General features: G+C 36.3%; 1 protein-coding gene across 8 annotated transcripts in view; it reads left to right on the top strand.

Annotated features, from left to right (window-relative positions):
• NSD1 (nuclear receptor binding SET domain protein 1) overlaps positions 1–25,288 on the top strand; it is a 146,059-nt gene that overhangs the window by 84,013 nt on the left and 36,758 nt on the right. For all 8 annotated transcript variants that reach the window (XM_027035480.2, XM_027035525.2, XM_027035534.2 and 5 more), the window contains 7 exons: positions 9,821–9,945; positions 12,013–12,283; positions 13,481–13,590; positions 16,031–16,106; positions 18,402–18,520; positions 19,468–19,611; positions 21,805–21,928. In XM_027035480.2, coding sequence (XP_026891281.1) covers positions 9,821–9,945; positions 12,013–12,283; positions 13,481–13,590; positions 16,031–16,106; positions 18,402–18,520; positions 19,468–19,611; positions 21,805–21,928 — 969 coding nt within the window. The remainder of the gene's footprint in view (positions 1–9,820; positions 9,946–12,012; positions 12,284–13,480; positions 13,591–16,030; positions 16,107–18,401; positions 18,521–19,467; positions 19,612–21,804; positions 21,929–25,288) is intronic.

The following is a 25,288-nucleotide window of genomic DNA, read 5'->3' as shown; positions in this document are numbered from 1 at the left end:
TTCTGTGCATTTCATGTCAATAGAATCATACAATATGTGGTACTTTGGTGTTTGGTTCTTTTGGTTAAAATGTAGTAATGGGTTATTATTATTGTGAAAAATACATAGATTTAACTTTTGAACAAGTGCCATATATACATTACAGTATTAAGTGTATGCACATTGTTGTACAACAGATCTCTAGAACTTTTTCATCTTTCATGTCTGAAGCTATACTCCTTGAACAGCAGCTCCCCGTTTTTCCCCTTTTTCCCCCATCCCCTGGCAACCACTATTCTCTTTCTGTTTTTAGGAGTTGGATTACTTTAGATACCTCCTATAAATGGAATCATGTAGTATTTGTCTTTTTGAGATTGGATTATTTCACTTAGCATAATGTCTTCAAGATTCATTCATAATCTAGCACATGACGTGATTCCCATCTTTATTGAGGCTGAATAATAGTTCATTGTATGTACATAACATGTATTTTTTTAATCTATTCATCTATCAGTGGACATTTGAGATTGGACATTTAAGTTCTTCCATAACTTGACTGTCATGAATAAGGCTGCATTGAACATGGATGTGCAAATACATATCTCTTTGAGATCACATTTTCAATTCTTTTAAATACATGCCAGAATTGGAACGGATCATAGAATTCTATTTTTAATATTTTGAGGAAACTATACTGTTTTCCATAGTGGCTGTACCATATTATAATCCTACCAACAGTGCACAGTGCACTAGTGTCCCAGTTTCCTCACATCCTCAGTACTTGTTACTTATTTTTTAATGGTGGCCATCCTAACAGGGGTAAGTTGATGTCTCCTAGTTTTGATTTTCATCTCCTTGATGATTAGTGATACTGAGCATTGTTTCATATGCTTATTGGCTATTTGTATATCTTTGAAGAAATGTCTCTCCAAGTCCATTGCCCATTTTTGAGTTGGGTTGTTCCTTTGTTAACTGATTTGTTTAATCTGGGTGATCACCCCTTATTTGATATATGGTTTGCAAATATTTTCTTTCATTTTGTAGGTTGTATTTCCATTGTGTTAGTTGTTTCCTTTGCTGTGCAGAAAATTGTAGAAAAAAGTTTCATGTAGTCAAATTTGTCTTTTTGGTTTTGTTGTCTGTGCTTTTGATGTCCTATCAAAGAAAAAATTGCTCATTTCATTTATGAATTGAATCTATTTCCTTTTCTTCTGGAGTTTCATAGTTTCAGATCTTAGATTTAGGTTTTTGATATAATTTTGAGTTAATTTTTGTATGTAGTGCATGATAAAGATCCATCTTTCTTTTTTGCATGTGAATACCCACTTTTCCCAGCACCATTTATTTATTAAAAAAAAATTTTTTTTAACGTTTATGTACTTTTGAGACAGAGAGAGACAGAGCATGAATGGGGGAAGTCAGAGAGAGAGAGAGAGGGAGATACAGAATCTGAAACACGTTCCAGGCTCTGAGCTGTCAGCACAGAGCCCGACGCGGGGCTCGAACTCACGAACCGTGAGATCATGACCTGAGCCGCAGTCGGACGCTTAACCAACTGAACCACCCAGGCGCCCCTCCCAGCACCATTTATTGATGAGACTACCCTTTCCTCATTGTGTAGTCTTAATATACTGGCCAAAAAGAATTTGACCTTACACCTAAGGGTTTATTTCTGTGCTCTCCTTTCTGTTCCAGTCATCTATATGTCTGTCTTTATGGGAATATCATATTGTAATGTAGCTTTGTAATATATTTAGAAAACAGGATGTGTTTGTTCTTTTCCATAATTGTTGGCTATTATGGGGTCCTTTAAGATTCCATGTGCATTTTCGGATTTTATTTTCTGTTTTTGCAAAAAATGCCTTTGGGGTTTTGGTAGCAATTGCAGTTAGTCTGAAGATCACTCTTGGGTAGTATGAACATTTTGACAATATTAAATCTCCCAGTTCATGAATGTGGGAATCTTTCCATTTGTCTTTAATTTCAGCAGTGTTTGTAATCATCTGTGCATACGTTTTTCATGTCCTTGGTTAAATTTATTCATAAATATTTTATTCTATTTCATGCTGTTGTAAATGGGATTGATTTCTTAATTTGCTTTTTGAATTGTTCATTATTAGTGTTTAGAAATGCAACTGATTTTAAAAGTTGATTTTTGTATACTGCACCTTTATGCAATTGTTTATTCTTAACTGGTAATTTTTTTATTTTTTGGTGGAATCTTTAGTATTTTCTTCATGTAAGATCATGTCACCTGTGAACAGAGACCATTTTACTGTTTTCTTACCAATTTGGATGTTTTTTATTTCTAATTCTTGCCTAGTTGCTCTTGTTTGGACTTCAGTATTGTGTTAAGTAGAAGTGGCAAGAGTGGTCATCCTAGCCTTGTTCCTGCTCTTAGAGAAAAAGCTTTCAGTTTCTATGATAGAATATCATGTTATGGTATTTTCATATATGAAATATATGCTATTTTCTCTCTCTCTCACACACACACAGCCCCCACACGGATTTACATATGTGACTACCTAGTTTGTTGAATGTTTTTCTAAGGAACAAGTATTGGGAGGAGTGTCCGACTCGCTCAAGGTCATGAGTTCAAGCCCCATGTTCGGCCTAGAGCTTACTTTAAAAAAAAAAGAAGAAAAGGTGTTAGATTTTGTCAAGCCCTTTCTGCATCAGTTGAGATGGTCATGTGATTTTCATTTTGTTAATGTCTTTATTACTTTTTTTAAAAATATGTTGAACCATCCTTCTATCCCAGGGGTGAATCCCACTTGGTCATGGTGTGTAATCCTTTCAGTGTGCTCTGTTGAATTCAGTTTGCTAATGTTTGTGAGAATTTTTGCAGCAATGTTCATAAGGAATATTGGTTAAATTTTTCTTTTTTTAATTTTTAAGTATATTTGTCTGGCTTTGGCATTAGAGTAATGCTCACTTCATAAAATGAATTTGGAAATATTCTCTCCTCAGTGTTTTGGAAGAGTTTGAGAAATTTTGGCATTAATTCTTTTTTATTTTTATTTTTATTTTTATTTTTATTTTTAGTTATTTGAAGAGAGAGCAAGGGACAGGCAGAGAGAAGGGGAGTGGACGGAGGATCCAAAGTGGCCACTGTGCTGACAGCAGAGAGCCCAGTGCAGGGCTCAAACCCATGAACTGCAATATCATGACCTGACCCAAAGTTGGATGCTTAACTGATCCACTCAGGCACCCTGGCGTTAATTCTTTTTTTTTAATTTCTTTTTTTTAAACGTTTATGTTTTGAGAGGGAGAGACAGAGCACGAATGGGAGAGGAGCAGAAAGAGAGGGAGACAAAGAATCTGATGTAGGCTCCAGGCTCTGAGCTGTCGGCACAGAGACTGACTGGGGCTGGAACTCAAGAACTGCAAGATCCTGACCTGAGCCAAAGTCACTCAACCCACTGAGCCACCCAGGCATGCCCTCCCTCAACGTAGTTTTTAAATTATAGTTATTTTTTATGGTCATTTGTCTTTTATTTATTTTTAAATGTTTATTTTTGAGAGAGAGCATGAGCTGGGAATGAGCAGAGAGAGAGGGGATCTGAAGCAGCCACTGTGCTGATAGCAGAGAGTCCAATGTGGGGCTTGAACTCATAAACCGTTAGATCATGATCTGAGCTGGAGTCAGATTCTTACCCAACTGAGCCACCCAGACTCCCTGATGTATATGTATATGTATATGTATATGTATATGTATATGTATATGTATATGTATATGTATGTTTTGTTTTTACCATGTCAGTACCACAAAGTCTTAACTTGCCCTATTTTTGTAGTAATTATTGTAGTTTTGAAATTGGAAAGTGTGTCCTCCAACTTTGTCAATTTTCAGGATTGTTTGACTTTTCTGGATCTTGTGCATTTCCATTGTAATTCTCAGACCAGCATGTTAATTTCTGCAAAAAAGCCAGCTGGGATTTTGATAAGAATTGTGCTGGATTTGTAGATTAGTTTCGGCAGTGTTGCCATTGTTAAGTTTTCTAAACTATGAACCACAGGACAGTTTTCTGTGTCTAATTCTTGTGGTTCTTTTGTTTAATTTATTCTTAAATATTTTATTGTTTTTTTAATTTTATTTTTTGATGCTGTTACAAATGAGATATGAAAATGATCATTCTTGGGTTGTTCATTACAAGTATACAGAAATACACTTGATTTTTGTATATTGATTTTGCATGTTGCAACCTTGCTGAACTCATTTTTTAGTTCTAATTTATTTTATTTTGAATTCCTTAGGATTTTCTATGCACATGATCATGTCATCAACTAATACACTTTTACTTCATCCTTTCTCATCTGGTTATTTATTTATTTATTTATCTATCTATCTATCTATTTATTTATTTATTTATTTATTTTCCTTTTGACTAATTGCCCTAGCTAGAGCCTCCAGTGCAGTGTTAAGCATAAGTGGAGTGAACAGGCACTCTTGTCTAGTTCCTGATCTTAGGGCAAAGATACTCAATTTTTCACTATTAACTATGATGTTAGCTATGACTTTGATAGATGACCTTTCAAATTGAGAAAGTTGCCTTTTATTCCTGGTTTGTTAGGTGGTTTTTCTGTGTCTGTTAGGATGATCATTCCTTTTTATGCCCTTTATTCTGTTAAACATGATGTACTAATTGCTTGACTTTTTTTTTTAATAATTTATTTTTCATAATTTACATCAATTGCTTGATTTTCTTATGGGAGCTACAAATCCACAGGAGCACCAGTCACAGCTTCTCAAGGACTTATTTTCCCTCCTTCTCCCCTTCTACTTCTTGCCAAGGTACCTTTCCTTGTGGTCTCCTGGAGGCTGGGACATGGTGTTCTTTTGCTTTACTGTAACTCTGAGGATAGAGTTATTTGGGGCCCTAGTTTATTCTCTCTCAAACTTCTGCCTCGTATGCTTTAGCTGGATCTCAAAGTCTTCAGGACCTAATCCATTTCATTGCTTTATTTCTCTAGTTATTACTTGTAATTTTTGGTTTGTAGTTCATTACAATCTTGTCAGTGCTTTGCTGCTTTTAAAGTAGTTTTAAAAACGTTTTGTAGCATTTTTATTTGTTTTCAACAGGAGGTTGGGCTCAGTAACTTTATTATTATGAAGGAATGTGTGGACTTTTGCCTTTTTTCCCCCCTTCCTTTATCTCTTTTGCCTCTGAGGTTTCCGAACTAGGAAAGTAGGTGTATGACAAGGGTTAATAATGTGTAGTGAGGAGTGATGTTGCTCTTAGTACTTACTGTAATGTAGTTCTTTAGGAAAAGAACTGTAATTCAGTCTTTTTTTTTTTTTTTAGTTTATTTATTTTGAGAAAGAGAGCACGAGGTACAATTTATACACCATAAGGTTCATACGTTTTAAGTGCATAAGTAAGTGATTTTTAGTAAATTTATTGAGTTGTGCAACCATCCCCCATAAATCAGTTTTAGAACATTTGTTCTACCCAGTGAGAGTCCTCCATCCCATTTATAGCTAGTTCATTTATACTCCTAGCCCCAGCAACCACTGATTGTACCCCCAAACCCCCACCATTTGCCTCTTCTGGACGTTTCATATTAATGAGTATGTGATCTTTTGTGTTTTGCTCTTTTCATTTAGCATAATATTTTTGTGGTTATCCATATTGTAGCATGTATCAATATTTTGTTTGTTTAAAGTTTATTTATTTTTGAGAGACAGAGCACAAGCAGGGGAGGGGCAGAGAGAAGGAGACACAGAATCTGAAGCAGGCTGCAGGCTCCAAGCTTTCAGCACAGAGCCTGATGCAGGGCTTGAATTCATGAACCACGAGACCGTGACTTGAGCCAAATTTGGACGCTTAACCAACTGAGCCACTCAGGCACCCCTCAGTATTTTGGTTTTTATTGCTGAATAGTATTCCAGGGTATAGATACACCACATTTTATTTATCCACATTTTATTTGTCTTTTCTTCAGTTTGTGAAAATTTGGGGTTGATTTAACTTTATGGATATTTCATTATTTTAGCTGGTATATATACACTCTGTAGTCAAAAAAGACATTGCTAGGCTTGTCCTGTATGAGCAGTATGTCTCCATTCTTTACAACAGGTCCTGGCTCTGTGCTAGGAATTGATATGTAGTTGCCAAGAAACTTAATTATGATCATACTTTGGCTCCTGCTCAGTTTCATATTTGCTCTGTGCCATGTATTGAGATTTGCATGATTTATTCCTCTCTCCATTAGCTTTTGTAATTTTCTGCCTTTTAATATTTACCTTTAGTATCCAGAAGGTCATATTCCTCTTTTACTCTTGATATTCTTTATGTTGGTTTGGCAAGTCATTTCCTTTTGGCCATTTGTAGAAGAGTTGGATATGGTGAGTTATTTCTCCAGGTGCTTTCAGCTCAACTGTGGTTTTGTGGGATGAGCAATCTAGGTGAGAACATAAGTGGGAGTAGGGGGTTGTGGTGGCAGGTGTAGTTGAGGAGGACAAGAAACAAGCTCAGGAACAGAAGTTCAGGAAGCATCTTAGGTTTTAAGTCATTCAGTTGTGATCAGGCTGTTTTTATTTACAGGGTGTTAACTCTATTGTACATTTAAGGGGAGGGGGGATTGGTAATCCTTTCCTTAAAAAGGACAGATAGTAAATATTTTAAGCTTGCAAGCCATACTGTCTTGTCACTCTCAACTCTCTAGCACAAAAGCAGTCATAAGTCATTAGTAAATACATGAGCATGGCTGTATTCCAGTAAGACATTATTTATAAAAATAGTCCCATTGGTAGTGTGCCAAACCCTAAACCTTTAAAGGATTGTTTTATATAACTTGGTGAAGAGCAATGCATGCACTTGTGCAGGAACCTCTAATAGGTATGTCAGATACAGTGTTCCTCTTAATTTCTAGGTCTTTTGTGTTTTTGCTGATTTTCTTGTGGATCTCAAGGAAATGGAGAGGTAAAGGACTAAAGCTTAATCTGAGGAGTTAACTCTGTGAGAGAAGTGAACCCAAAGGTAGAATGGGGGACAGAGGCTTCAGGAGGAAAAGGAAGAAGGATTAGCCCATGCAGCCTTTTAAGACAACAAAAGAGAGAACACAACCTCTGTAGGACTGAGATTTAATTAGTGTGGGGAAGTAGTGATAGATGGGGGCAGGGAGACTGGTTGAGGAATATGATGATATGACAACATAGGGATAGGTTTTAGTAAAAAGTACCCAACATTTTTGGAGTGTGGACAGATTTTGGTTCGAATCATTGCCTTGCCACTTAAATAATGGACTAACTTGAATGGGCTTAGGCAAGACACTTTCTTCTTCAAGCCTCAGTTGCATTTTTTATAAAATGGGGATGTTATCACCTATCTTGTAGATTGAAGATTAGAAATTCATGAATATGACATGGCTGAACTGTGACTTGGGCATAGTAAATCCCTGTTATTCCTTATCATTTCTTTGGTCTTACTTGTGTTAAAAAATGCTGTTGGTGTTTAAAAAACTTGGATGCTATGTCTAATGGGAATATATTAAAGGCATAATGTATTTGCTTCAGAGCATAAAGTTATTACCCATCAACTATCATAGGTACAGATGTATATATTTATTTAAAGATCTATTTGGCTATTTCTTTGCTCTAAGAGAGATTTTTCAGATATTATTTGAGGGGAACATTTTAAGTAATTGCTTGGCTTTGGGTGTTTTAACTTCTTTTGAAATACTTGCTTGGGAAATACCAATTTGGATCACTTACAGGTTTATGGTCTAAAAATGTTGTTACGAAAATTGCATTGGTTGAAAGGTTTAACAAGCCCCATAATTATAGTGGGAGCTCTATAGGTATATAAATTTGGTAGTTATTTCAGCTTCTACCATTAACTTTTTATTTTTTGTTAATATTTTATTTTTTTAGAGCAGTTTTGGGGTCACAGCAAAATTGAGGGTAAGACACATAGATTGCCCACTCTGTCCACACACACAACTTTTCCTGTTACCAACATCCCCCACCAGAGTGGTACATTTGTTTCGATTGATGAACGTACATTGACACATTATAATCGCCCAAAGTCCATAGTTTACCTTGGGGTTCATTCTTGGTGGTGTACATTATTTGGGTTTGGACAAATGTGTAATGACATGTTTCCATGATTATGGTATCCTACAGATTATTTTCATTGCCCGAAGTCTGTGCTCTGCTTATCTATCTATCCCTCTTTCTCTGCTAGGCCTCCCTTCCTCACCCTGTAACCATTTTTTTATGGTCTTCATAGTTTTGCCTTTTCCAGAATGTCATATAGTTGAAATCCTATAGTGTGTATGTAGCCTTTTCAGATTGGCTTTTTTCACTTGGTAATATGCATTTAAATATCTTTCATGTCTTCATGGCTTGATATTTTAGTGCTGAGTAATATTCTATTGTCTGGACATAACACAGTTTATCTTTCCATTCACCTGCATCTTGGTTGCTTCCAAGTTTTGGTAATTAGGAATAAAGCTGCTTTAAAAATTGATGTGCAGGGGTGCCTGGGTGGCTCAGTCAGTTAAGTGTGAAAACCTGACTTCAGCTCAGGTTATGATTTCACAGTTTGTGGGTTCAAGCCCCGTGTCTGGCTCTGTGCTGACAGCTCAGAGCCTGGAGCCTGCCTCAGATTCTGTGTCTCCTCTCTCTGCCCCTCCTCGACTCGCGTCTGTCTCTCTCTTTCTCTCTCTCTCTCTTTCTTTCTCAAAAATAAATAAACATTGAAAAAAATTTTAATGATGTGCAGGTTTTCAGGTGAATATAAGTTTTCAACTCCTTTTATATTAGATTTAAATAACTAAGTGGTATATTATTGTGAAATTACAGTAGTTAGAATTAAAATTATTTTCCATATTTTGTCATAATACAGTTTTATGGCTTGTATCTAAGGAGTAAAAGCCTTTGCCAAGCTGTAATTTGACCTTTTCCTTTTAGTCTCAACTTTTGCATTTCTTTTATTGAGAGAATGTCAGTATTGCCACATTCAACTGAGGCAGAAATTGTTCCCTCTGAGGTTGTTGTGTCATGAAATACCTCTTGCTTCTTGAGTACACTGTATCTTACATTCTGTATGCATTAGCTTTTGCTCCAAAAACCTTGTAAAATGATGATAGCATGTTAAGCTGAGACAAAGGTCTATCAGGAAACTATAACAGATTATTATTTTACCATTAATTCAGAGAAAACTGGTATGATACTTTGAAATTTTGACCATAAAATATGACAGGTTTTTTTTTTTTTTTGATACCCCAGACTATGTATTTTTATCTTATTTTCTGCTTTTGACATACATGGCATATACATTTTATGTCATTGAGATAATGGTGTACATATACTTAATTACATATTTTTAAATGATTCTGTTTAGAAATACTCCTGTTTCTAATGTGAAACTCACTACAACTATGATATGAAGTTTATGTAAATTGTTTTTGAAATTCACATGGTAGTACTGATTAGGTAAATATTTCATCTGAATATCCATCCAGTATTCTGCATAATCCAGAGAGATGTTATTAAAAAACTCATTGTATATTTTTTGAATTTGCTTGATTTAGACTATATTTTAATATTAGCTGTATCTGTCACTATGGAATACCAGTTAGTTTCAATTTAATCTTTTCCTTCACTTCAGATGGGCTATGTGTATGTGTATAGAGCAACACAAGTCTCTCCCCTCTCGACTTTTGCATATGAGAAACCATAGCAAATCACTTTTAGCCTTTTGGAGCTTAAGCAGAGTGTTTGAAAAACAAGAGTTTCCCCATCTCTGTACCTTTGAGAGTGCAGGGATGGTTGTATGAAACAATGGGTTTTCCTCTAACTTTTTTGGTTAATATGAACTTGTTCCTCTTTTAGCTATGCGGTCAGAGAAGAAGCGTCTTAGGAAGCCAAGCAAGTGGCTTCTGGAATATACAGAAGAATATGATCAGATATTTGCTCCTAAGAAAAAACAAAAGAAGGTGCAGGAACAGGTGCACAAGGTATGTTCCAATATTTCAACAGTCTTTTCATCAATCCTTTTAGGATACTGCAGATTTGCCTTCAATATTATATTTTGTCTGCATGGGATAATAAATTTCTTAACTGGGATCTTACTTTTTCAGCTTTTTAGCTCCAGCTTCTGGCACAGTACCTAGAATATGCTAGTTATACAAGAAATGTATAAATGTGTCTATGCACTGTGTATAGTAATATATATATATTTACATATATATATAAATTTTTCCCTTTTCTTTCAAAGAGTGTTTAATGATTTAGGGTGAAGTATTTAGTAAAATCATAGAATATAAATTTGTATGGTAGGATCGTAATTTTTTTTTAGGATCGTAATTTTTTTAAGGAAATGTTATTGATACCTTATTTGCTTTATTTCTTAATTCAGTTTTTTTGAAGTTTTATATTTATTCAAGTAATCTCTACACCCAACTTGGGGCTTGAACTCATGACCCTGAGTTCAAGAGTTGCACACTCTTCTGACTGTGCCACCCAGGTGCCCCTTAATTCAGTTTTTTTAAGCTGAAGCACTTTATTTTTTTTTTATTGAATTTTTTTAAATGTTTATTTATTTTATTTTCGAGAGATTGAAATAGAGCACGAGTGGGGTAGGGGTAGAGAGAGATTGAGGAAGACACAGAATCTGAAACAGGCTCCAGACTCTGAGCTGTCAGCACAGAGCCCGATGCGGGGCTCGAACTCGGGAATTGCAAGATTATGACCTAGGCTGAAGTCGGATGCTTAACCAGCTGAGTCAACACAGGCGTCCCTAAGCTGAAGTACTTTAAAGTAAATTTAAGACACTTTACTTTCTCCTCCTAAATAATATGCGCCTCTAAAAAATAGAACATTTTCCTTCATAACTGATAAAGCATTACTATATCTCATATGATCAGTTTATCTGATAAGAAATCCATATTTAGCTTTCCTCACTTGTCCTTTAACCTTTATATTTGGTTTATCCATTCCAGGATTACACGTTGTATCTGGTTGTTACATTTCTTAAATTTCTTTTAAATCCAGAACAGTTCCCCTGTTTTATGACCCTATCTATCTAAGTAATGAGAGTGAGTACCTTTATAATATCTCCCTTCTAGATTTGTATGATTGCTTCTTCATAGGTGTCACTAATCTATCCTCTTTCTTACTAAGTCGAAAACAATTTGATGGATTCACGTTAAACAATTTTAGCTAGATTAAATTATAGGTGCTATTGTGTCATATATTCCATGACATTAGAAGGTATTTAACATTCAGTTGTCTACAGTCTTGACTGATTTCTTCTAAGTCATATTTTGCTCCCTTTGATCAAGAAGCAGTATGTGTGTGGGGCACCTGGGTGGCTCAGTCAGTTGAGGGTCCAGCTTCGGCCCAGGTCATGATCTCGCAGTTTGTGGGTTGAGCCCTGCCTTGGTGCTGACAGCTCAGAGCCTGGAACCCGTTTCTGATTCTGTGTCTCCCTTGCTGCCCTTCCCCACCTCATGTTCTGTTTCTCTCAAAAATAAATAAACATTAAAAAAAAAAAAATCTTTTGTGGGTGGGAAGGATTATCACTATGGCCTTAAAGAATTTTTATAGTTTTACTGTATCTTAATTGCATTTTCCCCTTTTTAAAAAACTATAGTGAAATCCATATAAAATTTAGAATTGTAGACATTTTTAGGTATATGGTTCTCTGTCTTTAAGTACATTCATTCACATTGTTGTGCAACCAGCACCACCATCCATCATCTCTAGACCTTTTTTCATGTTGGCAAACTCAAACTCTGTACCTGTTAAAGAATAACTTCCTACTTTACTCTCTTCTCAGCCCTTGGCAACCACCATTCTATTTTCTGTCTCTATGAATTTTTACCATTCTAGTTAACTCATTATAAGTGGACTCATACAATATTCATTTATGTCTGGCCTATTTCACTTAGTGTAATATCTTCAAGGTTCATTCATGTTGTAGCATGTGTCAGAATTTCATTTTTAAGTGCATTATTCTTTTTAACACTGGAATTACAGCAACTTTGTGGTCTATGGATTCTACTTCTATTTTTTGCCCTTAGGTAAGTTCCCGCTGTGAAGAGGAAAGCCTTTTAGCCCGATGTCGATCTAGTGCTCAGAACAAGCGGGTGGATGAGAATTCTTTGATTTCAACCAAAGAAGAGCCTCCAGTTCTTGAAAGGGAGGCTCCGTTTTTGGAAGGGCCCTTGGCTCAGTCAGAACTTGGAGGTGGACATGCTGAGTTGCCACAGCTGACCTTGTCTGTGCCTGTGGCTCCGGAAGTCTCTCCACGGCCTGCCCTTGAGTCTGAGGAATTGCTAGTTAAAACACCAGGTAAGATGGGGATGGGGTCTCAGTATGTAAGTGGATAGGATTTTAGTATGTTGTGATGAAAAGCTAATAGTGTATCTCTGTATAACAAACTACCCACTTTTCTCCTGGAAATCCCAAAAGTGCTAGCTAATTGAATGTAATTCAGTGACCATGAATTGGTGGTACTCTGTCCAGAAGACATTTTAAAAACTACTCTCCTTACTCTACTGTTGATCTTCATGACTGTTGATCAAACACCATGTGAGTGAATACTTAGGATAACAGTGTTTTAGGGAGGGGCACTACACAGTATAATAAACAAATGAAACTTATGCTTCAGATACTAGCTCTACCAATCCTTGTGTTACTTAGAAAGTTGTTTAACCTCTCAACATGTTTCCTCATATATAAAATGGACATCATAATGTAATTTACCTGACACATAGTAAGCAGCTAATTATAAATTCTCCCTTGAAGTTAACCAATTGCTTTTCACTTTATCATTCTTTATATACATGTCAACCTGGTGGGAGCTGGATCTAAACATATGGTCTTTAATTTACCTTCTGACTTTTGAATATTATAGTCACCCAAGGAAAATTTTGAATGTAACTTTTTTATATTCCCAACAGTAGCTTGTGGTGTTATTCCTTAAAGTAAAAAAAAGTATCCCAATTGTGCTTATTAATTAAGGCAGAATCCCAAATACTTTTAAAAGGAGTAATAATGATAGTTACTATCTCATTATTTATGAACCAAACTCTGTTATTAGGCTTTTTTATATAATTCTTAAGAACAGCCCTACAAAGTAAATGTCTCTTTTATTTGTTTAGGAGTAGAATAAAAATTGTAATCTTGGTGCTGTTATGCTTGGAATTCAGGCTCTACTCCACCTTACTTCTCCTTTTGTCCTTACTAACAGTTAACTAATATAAAAGCAGTTTTGCCCTTTTGATTTTTCCTTTAGTCCTTTTATGAGAGATGTATATAAAAACATCTTCACATTAGTTTGTATCTGCATTGAGAACTATTTTCTTGTTTTATGTTAATTAATACTTTAGAATAAATAAATTCCTATCCTGTCCCTACCCAGAAGATGAGGAGGAAAACATAAAAAATACGGTGATTCATTTTTCTGTGGCATATAGATTTTTTTTTTTTTAAATTAGCATGTGCTCAGTTTCTAAATCATCTAATGAAAAGATATATGCATTTCAGGAAATTATGAAAGTAAACGTCAGAGAAAACCAACTAAGAAACTTCTTGAATCCAATGATTTAGACCCTGGATTTATGCCTAAGAAAGGGGATCTTGGTCTTTCTAAAAAGGTATGTTATTTTTGTCAATTCTAAAATATGATTAAACCATATGGAAATATGTGATTTTAAAAACAGAGCTTTTAGTAATACTTAGCAACATTGATGCACACTTAACATAGAAATTACAGAATGTTACAGTATATACATTTGGTCTAAGATTCTATATTGAGAGACTGTTCTCCATTTGTGTGGACATGTGTATCAGTTGTTTTTAGATATTCTTTTCAAATGAAAATGAAAAAAGGTTATAAGATTGAGTAAAATTTGTGTTTGTTGTCATTTCTTTTCCAGGCTCAAATCTCTTAACCTGATTTCTACCTCACTTCTGTCTGTATACACCACTAACCTACTCTTATCCCACTGCCCTATTTTCATACCAGCTAAGAAAAGACTCAGCTCAGTTATAAACCAAATAGAAATATTTGAACTTAAGTTTTTGAGTTTGCAGACTTGGTTTTCATTAGCCAAGAAGGCATCATTAAATAGTAGATGGAGATAGAAAATTGTTTTCTAATTCTATAATGATGATAGCTGGATATTAATTTTTAAGAAACTTCCTGTTGCCCATATGTATGAGGAGTAATTCAGGGTTTTAGAAATTAAGTTGTTAGGATACACAGATTTCCTTTTTTTTTTTTTTTTTAAATTAAAAAAAAGTTTTTTTTTAATGTTTATTTATTTTTGAGAGAGCCAGAGACAGAATGCGAGTGGGTTAGGGGCAGAGAGAGAGGGAGACACAGAATCCGAAGCAGGCGCCAGGCTCTGAGCTGCCAACACAGAGCCCGACGCGGGGCTTGAACCCAAGAGCTGTGAGATACGACCTGAGCTGAAGTTGGACGCTCAACTGACTGAGCCACCCAGGCGCCCCACAGATTTCCTCTTAAATTTTCTTCTTTAAAGAAAAAAATGGAGATTGCAATCAAATCACAAATTGAGTTTTTAGAGTTTTTTCCTCAGCTATAGCAGCCTTCTATCATTTAATCCTATATTGAAGACTCTAGTTTTGTTTTTGTTAGATCTTCACCCATGTCAATTAGCATGTAAATGTAAAACTCAATAGTTGTGTTTTCGTACCTCATTTTAAAGGCTGCATTATATTCTTTAGTTCTTTTATTCTTTTCAATGTCCTAAGACTGGGATTTTGTCTTTGGACATGGACTTTTCAATTCTTAGGTTCATCTGCTCTCTGAACTTTATCTGCAGTTTGTACAACGATCAGTGACAGTATCATGTCCCCAAATCATCATCCTATCATTGCACCTTATACTTTTAAGGCTGTGATAGTTTTCTTCTGCAGTGCTTCCCCTGGCTTTGTCTTATTCAAATCTTAGCCATTTTTAAGATTGTTGAAAGAGGTATATTGTAAGGGACAGGGAAATTGGGGTTCAGTTGAATATTTTGAGAGTGGAAGGGACATTTGCAATCAGGTGATAACTTTATTAGTGTTATACAAGGTGAATTATGTAAGGCTGTGGGATCACTGCTAGAAGTGAGATAATGACAGATTTTAAAGAAAAGCAGAATTTGGGGCAATTAAGTAAATGATCCCCCCGCCCCATTTTATTGATATGTAATTGACATACAGTAAGTGAATGGTTTGATTAATCTATATGGTGAGCATTTGGAAATTTGCTGCTGTATTTTGTCTTGTTTTCACCCCAAGTTCTAGTACCTTTACAGCAAGAATAGCATCCATTATGTTGACTTTTTGTGGCCACTAAATTTTGCTTTACACTCATGTTGAAGAATATTTTTATTGTAGGAGAAGCCATTTTCTTTGACTGGAACTAATTTATACAGGCATTATTAGTAGGGGTGTAACATGTGTAGGAAATTACTCTTGATATCTAAGTGTTTTGAGATTTAATGTTGCTTTCATTTACATTAACCTGCAGCCACTTAAATCAGGAAGACATTCTGTGGTTCAGAGCTTTCCAGTATATGTGCTTCTGAAGTGAGCACTGATCCAGAGCTCCTTAATATTTAGAATTCATCAAATAAATAAGTCTTTGTAAAAATAATGGCATAAATTCAGTTTTAAGAAGATAGATTTTAAATACAGGGTGGTATGAAATAGAACAGAGATGGTGGGTCGGTTTCTGGGACCATACCCTTTGTCTTTGTCTACCACTTCAATCAGAACACCATTCTGTATCTGCTTGATCTATTGGGGGTCGCTGCATAATCCCACCCACCTCTTATCCCTGGTTTTTGAAGGAGTATGTGTTTGTATGAGTCTTTTGGAGTTGTGTTTTTTGTTGTTGTGTTTTATCTCATGTCTTTCCCCATGTAGTTTCTGTTCATTATTGTCATACTGGTTTTTTTTTTAAATTTTAATATAGCTAGGATTTCTGTATCTGTGACAGTAGACAGTTCAACTTTTGGCATATAATACAAAGGGTTTATTTTCTGTTCCTTTGTAAACCTGTTGCATTTTACTTATTTGTAGTGTTATGAAGCTGGCCACTTGGAGAATGACATTAATGAATCACGTGCTGCATCTCATTCTAAAGAGTTTGGTGGAGGTGCGTATTTTTGAGATTTAAATGTTTGAGATTTAAAAAATGTAATGTGGAAATAACTAGGAAACATCTTGTCAGCTAACTAAAAGTTGTTACATATGTAAGCAAGACCAGCAAGGTTGCAACTTCTAAGACTTGTTTGCCCAAGGGGCTCCTGGCTGGCTCAGTTGGAAGAGCACGTGACTGTTGAACTCAAGGTTGTGAGTTTGAGCCCCATGTTGGCTTTGGAGATTACTTAAAAATAAATAAGCAAACTTTAAAAAAGAAAAAAAAAAGAGACTTGTTTGTCAAAATATGCGTCCCAATAGAATGCATGACACTAGAAAATTGTCTGGTCATCTTCAGTTACATGCTGAAATTAGAATTACAGATTTAGAATGTAGAATCCTGGAATTAGAATTCTGTTAGAGTAAGTAACTGGTAGCAACAATAGAGAAAATGAGCTACTTAATTTTCTTATTAGATGGTTCTCCAACTCTATCATTACTTTCTTGGCTTTGATTCAATTTTTATTATGTAGGACAGAAAATAAGGAGTCTGAGTTGAGAGGGAAATTACAAGTCATCTAAGCCAGTCTTTCACAAATAGTCTTAGTTTCTTTTACCACATCTTTGATCTTTGGTGAGTGAGTATATGCTTGAAAAAGGGAGCTTACATTTCAGTCTGGTCCATTGTGGTTGCTTCTTAAGGGCTTTGAAATCTTTTAAATTGTTTTTTAATCTGACTCCTGAAACTTAGACATGGTGATCTTGGTTCTGCCAATTGGAGGAATGGGCAGCTCTTTATTGAGTAACAGATACAGTAATCATAGTTTGTGCATTTGCTCTACCATGTCCTTTGCTCAGTTCCTTTGTTTAGGACTGTTAATCTCTAATCCATCGAAAGCATTATAGAGAATTAGGATATTATCCATATTATCCCTATTTTATAGAAGAATGTGAAGATGAAAGAGGTGGCAGAGCTGGGAGGACTAATTCCAGACCTGACCACATTCATTGCGACACTACTTGTTATACACCCCATCTTGTTATACACCCCAAATTTTCTACATGCCAATTCTTTGTGTCACTTTGATCATTCATCTGCCGGTGCCATTTATTGATTACGGTTATTTCTGAAGTGTTAGGCCAGATTTGAGCACATAGCAGCAGATGTGCCAGCAAAGGGTATCATGGGAAGGTTATATTGCATGTGATCTTAAATGAGTACATCTTTAAATGTGACCCATGATTATTAAGTTTTTTAGTAAGTAAATCTAGCAATATGTTCACTTACGTTAATCTTGTGTGCAAATGTAATTTCATCAATTTGCTTGCTTTAGGTAAAAAACTTTCAAAGTAATATCAGCTCTTCTCTTACACTTTTATACTCCAGTTTTTATAAAACCCAAAACTTATTCTTTATCTTTTGTAAATTTCATCTGAATATTTTAGCTACTGAGAAGTTTGAACCTTCATTCTGCTATTCTGTTAATTATTCTTTTAGTTATAGACAGCCAGCAGCTTTGATAGCAGAGCTTCTCCATCTGTATCAGGCAGTCCCAAGAAGAGAATACTAAACCAGTTTTCCAAAGTCTAGCCTTCATGTTGATACCTAGCCTAATTATCCTGGAACATTTTATGAAATATTACTTTAAATTCCTGAAATTTCTGTAACAAAGAGGTGAAATAAGTATAAAATATAATGAGGGAAGGACTGGAATTTCATTTTGTATATAGGCCATGTTAGAGCATGCATATATTTTAAATTGTTGGATGTTCAACATTATAGTACCATTGCTAAATATCCTTTAAGTTACTAAATGTGTTAAGGGAGATCTCCCTTTCCTCAAGCCAGATATTATGTATTTCAGCTTTTCATCTTAATCCTTAAATCATATAGTGCTATAATGTACTATCTTTAATTGTGGAGGTCGAATTTTAGTATCTTTTCCTGACTACTAAATGTATTTCCTCCCCATTTACAGGATGTTAAAGTCCTTTGAGGAATTAAGAAGTTTTTCATTTCAATCATGTAAAATGAAATTGTTTTAACCTACTTATACATTTACTATTTAATCTGTATGAGGCAGAATTTATATGTGTGTAGCTATTTTCCCAACTAATTATGTAGTCGTGGGTAAATCTCCCCACCCTGTGCCTTTTTCCCTCATCTACAAAGTTGGGGAATTAAATGGGCTTTAAGATTGGTTTTTTATTCTAACATTCCATAATTCTATAAGGTCCTTTTAGTTGAGGATAGGAGTTCTTGGACATGTAAGTGATTAGCCAGGAGGTAACACCTGTTTTCCTGTCATAGGCACTACGAAGATATTTGATAAACCAAGGAAGCGAAAACGACAGAGGCATTCTACAGCCAAGGTGCATTGTAAAAAAATGAAAAATGACGACTCATCAAAAGAAACTCCAATCTCAGAGGTATTACTCAGTTCCTCATCTTTTGACCTTCCAAAGCAAATCTACTTTTCACAGTAGAGGCCACATCCCTCTTTCCCTTGAGTTAAGAGTAATGTTCTACTGAAATAGCTAATGAAAAGCTGTAATAGGAATCCTGGAGTAGAAAGAGAGTCTGATGCTAGTAAAAATCAGGCAAGACAATATATGGCAACCATGGGTATGATCTTTAACATCCTATGCTCTAGGTGTCTGATAAATTTTGTAACTGTTTCATCACAAAGTAAGCTTTTTTCTAAAACCAAAGAGCGCAATGCCAAGTAACCATATAATCTGAGTGAACTTTCATACTGCCCTTTTATAGTTGAGACTGCTACATTTAGAGGGGAAGGAAACTCAATTTGCTTATTTCTTGAAACCAGCATCTGCTTAATTTTAGAATAATATTTATAAACATTGGCTTTAAGGAAACAAAGGTAGATTTAAAACCATTTCCTTGCAGAGCATCAATGTAGTCATTGATGCTATCTCTGGCTTTTCAACTCAAGTTAAAAGAGAAATAGAACAAGTCAGGTCAGCATTACACATTATGATACAGAGTGTTTCTTTCCAGAATAATTTGAATAGAATGCCCAAGGTGGGCATTATTTAGGAAACACTGATCTTGGAAGGACAAATAAGTAATCAAATAAACTTAAGAATGTTTTCTCTCCCTTAGTGAAACCTTAAAATGGAACAGCTCAAAAAGTTCCAGTGGAACAGCCTCAGAGCAGTTAGTGGCAGGGCATGAGGCGCCCACTACCCGCCCAATCACAGCAGGGTTAGAACTAACATTGCATGCAGTCCGCCCGCGTGATTGGCTGAACATCTGTAAGTGCTTAATGGCTAGACAAATAGCAGCCCAGAGGGCGGGGGTCAAATGGAGGAGACATGAATAATACAGATATGGGACATTATTTTTTCTCTGCAAGGGAGAACTGTTGACACACAGAACAGCTGCAAGCCCCAAGGACACTGTTGAGGAGGGTGTAGAGAATGATCATGGGATGCCAGCATCGAAAAAGCTGCAGGGCGAACGAGGCGGAGGAGCTGCACTCAAGGAGAATGTCTGTCAGGTAGAAGATGTTTCCCACTTGCATTTTGATTGCTTGCTTGTCTTTTAAAAGAAGGCCTCTTCATGTCTTAATAAGTATATATGTAGTACCTACTATATGTCAAGAGTTTCCATCACTTTAAATTACATCATATAGTCCTAACAATCTTGTAAAGTAGATTACCATTATTACCCTCGGTTTTATAGATGAGGAAACTTAGGCATAAAGATGTTACATAGCTTGCTTATAGTCACACGGCAAAGCCAGGATTGAAACCCAGACAATCTGGGTTTAGAGTCCTAACCACTCTGTTGTATTGCCTCTCTCTAAAGAGCCTTTATCAGACTTGATAGTAGAGTCCATTAAATGGATGCTTTGATTATGCTCTCTCTTTATGGGCTTGATTTACCTTTGTAAATTCTTAAAAGCTGACATATAAAAAATTGAAGATACTTGGTTTTTCTTCCTCTTTTCTAATTAAAACGGCTAAAAAATAAAAATAACCCAAGCCCAGGATATGCTATGATGAACAATAGAATTTCAACTTTGTTTCTTTGTTCATTTTCGCTGTTATATAAAGATTGATCATATTCTGATGAGCACCCAAACACACTGTTAGTTCTCAGAGAGTGTATGCCCACAAAGATTATCAAGAAAAAATGGTTAAAGCTATAGTGGCCTTGTGGCCCTGGATTGTTTGGGCACTCTTTGTTTAAATCTATTGTCCTTGTATAATTTATTAATATTGTGTCCTTTTATTATGGTTCCTAATCTGAAAGATGAATTACATAATCATCCCAATTAAAGGGTTAGTCCATAACATTTGGTTAATTTTAAAACATTATTCTTTGATATGTATTGTAATTGAAGTTTTCCTGTTTAAATGATGAAAGCAGATTTGTTTATTGTATATAAAAGCTGGTATCACTGGCACTGTGAATATATAAAACATGGCAGTTGTCAATTTTTATGTGAATAGGAGATAATGAAAGAGACAAAGTTTAAGACTAACTTACACTATAGGTTGATTAAGACCTTGGGGGTCTGTCTGTTCTTAACCCTGGCTGCCTCTGGCCTTTTCCCCAAAGTTCTCCTACTCATTTGTTTATTTAAATTATGATGTTAAGTGGCCAAGACCAGTTCTGTTTCTTGGGTTCTTAAATGTATTAGACTTGCCTAGTCACCTTTCCTCACCCAGTAAGTATAAAACTTTTTGTCATTTTTATATTTTTCTGCTAATCAGTATGGGGAAACAAGTCAGGATGTTAGAGGGATAAAAGTAACAAATGTTGGGAATTTGCAGAATTTTCATAAATCTTACGGTGTTTTGAAACAAACATCCAGATCTTTATTTCCTAAGGCTCTATCAAAAATGGCACCCTATCTTAGATGAGATCATCTTAGAAAAGTGGCCTCTCTGAGATGGTTGTAGATGTATCTCAAAGGTCATTCAAACCTTGAGTAGAGCCCTTTTGGGACTGTTACAATCCAAGTGTAGCTAGTCAGTATCTCTTGCTTGAACTATTAGAGTAGCTTCCTTGATTGTCTCTTTGCTACTGTTCTCACATATCTCATTCTTGAACTCATTTTCCATGTAGTAATCAGAGAGATCTGTTTTTAAATGAATATTTGATTTTAGCCTTCCCTTGGTAAAGACCTTTGATGGTATACCTTTGTAATGAGAATAAAATCTGAAACTATACCATAATGTGTAAGGCCACACAATCAGGCTGTTGCCTTTTTCTTACCTCATCTTCTACCACTTCTAACTTTTGTTCCACTTTAGTCCACTGATTTTCCTTATGATTTTTAGACATGACATAGTTTTTCCTGTCTGTGGACTTTCTGTACTGGTCTTCCTGGTCTTTCTGTCTGACTAAATGACTGACTAGTAGCTCAGAACCCTGTCTGAGAGGCCGTTCCTAATCACCCAATCCAAAATAGCTATTTGAATTCTCTACTTAATCTTATCATTATCTTTCCTGTTTGTTTGTTTACTTGTATTTTCTGTTCTTAGAATATGTGAACCATGAAAGCCAAGGGACCTTGTGGTACCTGGCATAGAGGAGTTAATCACTAAATATTGGCTGAATAAAGAGAGGGCTTTCTGCTTTCTAGAAAGCTGCTAGTTAACCTCTGCCTTCATGAAGGCCTTCTGTTCGGGACTTTAAAATCCTTTTTCTGTAGACATACCTGTTTTCTTTCTCTTAACAGAACTGTGAGAAACTGGGTGAGCTGCTGTTATGTGAGGCTCAGTGCTGTGGGGCTTTCCACCTGGAGTGCCTTGGACTAACTGAGATGCCGAGAGGAAAATTTATCTGCAATGAATGTCGCACAGGTGAAGTAGAAACAGAAGGGTCTTCTTCCAAAGATGGTCTGAGTTTTAAGTTTTTCAGGAAAACCCAACATTTATTGGATACACTGTTTTTGTGGTGATACTGGGCTAGTTGCTGCAGACACGGATAGGTGCTTTGTAATCTTTGCCTGTAGAAAAGAATTCCAAGTGAATAATGACTTTATGGTATAATGCGGTGCAAAAGTATTGTAGTAGAGATACATTTAAAGTGATAGGTAAACAAAGATGAACCAGTGCCACAGAGAAAAAAAACTGAGTTTGGTTTTAAGAGAGACATGGTCATTGGTGTGGGGAGAGGAAGAATAGAAGGTCCAGTAATTAAAGTATAGACTGTTTAGGGAATAGGAGGCATAGGTTTGTGTGTTTAAGGTATTTTAGGGAAGAGGCATTGGTAGTGAGAAGGAGGATTTCTGGATTACTGTCAGTGTTTTCTGTTTCTTGAGCTGACTGGTGATTACATAAGCGAGTTTATTTTATGGTTATTTGTGAACTATACACTTAGGATGCTGTACTTTTCTGTGTGTATATCATATGTCGACAAAACTGTTTACCAAAAGGGAAAGACCTATTTTAAGAGTTATAATATACAAATTGGGTCAGAAACTAAGAATGGTCAGATGGAACCAGCCTGTAAAGTACCTCACAGGCTGTGCTAAGGAGATTGTTCTTTCTTCAGCATTATATGTGAATGTTACAGATTTAAAAAAAATTTTTTTTTAATGTTTATTCATTTTTTAGAGAGAGAGAGAGAGTGAGCGGGGGAGGGCAGAGAGAGAAAGGGAAGGAGACACAGAATTCGAAGCAGGCTCCCACCTCCGAGCTGTCAACATAGAGCCTGATGTGGGGCTCGAACTCGTGACATGAGGTGAAGTCGGACTGAATGTTACAGCATTTAAGTAATAAAAAAATGGGGGATGACAGCTGTTACACTCCTAAGTCATTAAAATCGTAAGTGTGTGTGATCCTGCCCTGAGTGAAAGCATGTGTAGAGTGAGAAGTGGGCGGACAACAGTACTTAGGGCATGCCCACATAGAAGAACTACTGGAATGTGAGGAGGAGCTAGTCAAAGAATGGCTGTGAAGCCGGGGGCAGTGGGGTGTCATAAGCAGTGGCAGATGTGGCAGAGAAACCAAGGAGGTCCTGGCGTGAAAAGAGACAGTTGTATTTGGCAGTGAGGAAAGGCTTGACTTTTTGCCAGAGGGTGCCATACTAAACCAGGTTGAAGGGTGCCTGGATACCAGTATACACTATTTCTTATAGAAGCCTGATACCATGGAAAAGAGGACAGTAGTTGAAGGGAGGATATTATAGGGTCAAGAGGAAGAACATCTTGAGTGTTGGTAGGATAAAGGTTAAAAACCACATAGAGAAATAAATTTTTATAACAGAAGAGGGAATCATTGGAGGATTACAGTTATAGAGACAGGAGAGAATAATTTTGAAGAGGCAAAAAGATAAAATAGGAATGTTCCTTGAAGTTGTGAGGCAGAAGAAGGAAGCTGAAGTTTTTTTCTTACATTGGTGAGAATGATGGGGAAAGGTGGTCTCTCACTTGAAGGATAGAGTGTAGGTTTAGAGTACCCCATGTGGGAACAAGAGACAGAATTAACTTGTCTTTATTTTTTTTTTCTTTTTTTTTTAACGTTTATTTATTTTTGAGACAGAGAGAGACAGAGCATGAATGGGGGAGGGTCACAGAGAGAGGGAGACACAGAATCTGAAACAGGCTCCAGGCTCTGAGCTGTCAGCACAGAGCCCGACGCGGGGCTCGAACCCACGGACCGTGAGATCATGACCTGAGCCGAAGTCGGACGCCCAACCGACCGACCAAGCCACCGAGGCGCCCCAACTTGTGTCTTTAAATAAGTGGCTCTGTCACATTGAGTTATCTCATCTTTCTGCCACTACTTTTAGTAGCGTGTGAATAAAAGCTGGAAGACAAGATAGCTGTGAGTCATTTTGTCCCTGCATGGTGGGCTTTTTAATCATTATGGAAAATAGTGCCATCCACCTCTGTAAATGAAATTTAGAAAAAAATGTTTTGGTATGTGCATATCTCTTATCCTAATCTTAGAACTTCTTGCCTTTTGTGCAAATGATCCAGTTTTGCTAGTTTTACCTTTTTTTTTCTTAATATTTTATTTTATTTTTGAAAGAGAGAGAGTACGAGCAAGAGAGGGGCAGAGGGAGAGGGAGATAGAATCTGAAGAAGACTCCAGGCTCTGAGCTGTCAGCACAGAGCCCAACACGGGGCTCAAACTCCTGAACCGCAAGATCATGACCTGAGCCGAAGTTGGACGCTTAACCGACTGAGCCACACAGGCACCCCACTGGTCTTATCTTTATTATAATGTGATATTCTCTGACCAAGTTAAGGCAAAACTATTTTTTTTTAAGTTAGCCTCACTGAAGTATAATTTACCTACTATAAAATGCACTCATTTTCATGTATGTTTTGATAGGTTTTGATAAAATTTATATACACCTGTGTAACCACAACCATGGAGAAGATTTAGAACATTTCCATCACTTCAGAAGGTTCTCTTGTACTTATTACAGTTAATCCTTATGCTCCTCTCTCCCCCAAATCTTATTTCAGGCAAATAATGATCTGCTTTCTGGGTACTACACATTAAATTTATCCTTTTTAAGGGTTTCATATATATAAGTGGAACAAAACATATATAGTTTTTTTGTGTCTGGCTCCATATAACGTTTTTGATGCTCATCTATGTTAATGTGTGTATCAGTAGTTCATTCTCTGTCTTAAAATAGTTTATTGAGGTATAGTTGATGTACAATAAGCTGCACAAAGTGTAGTTTGATATGTTTTGACATATATATGTCTGTATGTGTATATAACCCCTTGTGAAACCATCCCTCAGCATAGTTAATTTGAGATTTTTTTTTTTTGAACGTTTATTTATTTTTGGGACAGAGAGAGACAGAGCATGAACGGGGGAGGGGCAGAGAGAGAGGGAGACACAGAATCGGAAACAGGCTCCAGGCTCTAAGCCATCAGCCCAGAGCCTGGCTTGGGGCTCGAACTCACGGACCGCGAGATCGTGACCTGGCTGAAGTCGGACGCTTAACCGACTGCGCCACCCAGGCGCCCCTTAATTTGAGATTCAACAACATTGTTGCAGGTTCATTCCTTTTTATTGCTGGGTAGTATGCCATTGTATGGATATATCACAGGTGGTTTATTCATTCATCTATTGATATACATTTGGGTTGTTCTCAGGTTGGGGTATTACTAATAAAGCTGCTGTGAACATTCAAGTCTTTGGATGGACACATTTTCTTTTTACTTGTGTAAATACGTAAGGGTGGAATGGCAT

The sequence above is a fragment of the Acinonyx jubatus genome, chromosome A1, assembly GCF_027475565.1.
Source record: "Acinonyx jubatus isolate Ajub_Pintada_27869175 chromosome A1, VMU_Ajub_asm_v1.0, whole genome shotgun sequence".
Classification (NCBI taxonomy): Eukaryota; Metazoa; Chordata; class Mammalia; order Carnivora; family Felidae; genus Acinonyx; species Acinonyx jubatus.
The sequence above is the reverse complement of the archived record's forward strand: the minus strand, read 5'-3'. Positions and strand labels throughout refer to the sequence as shown.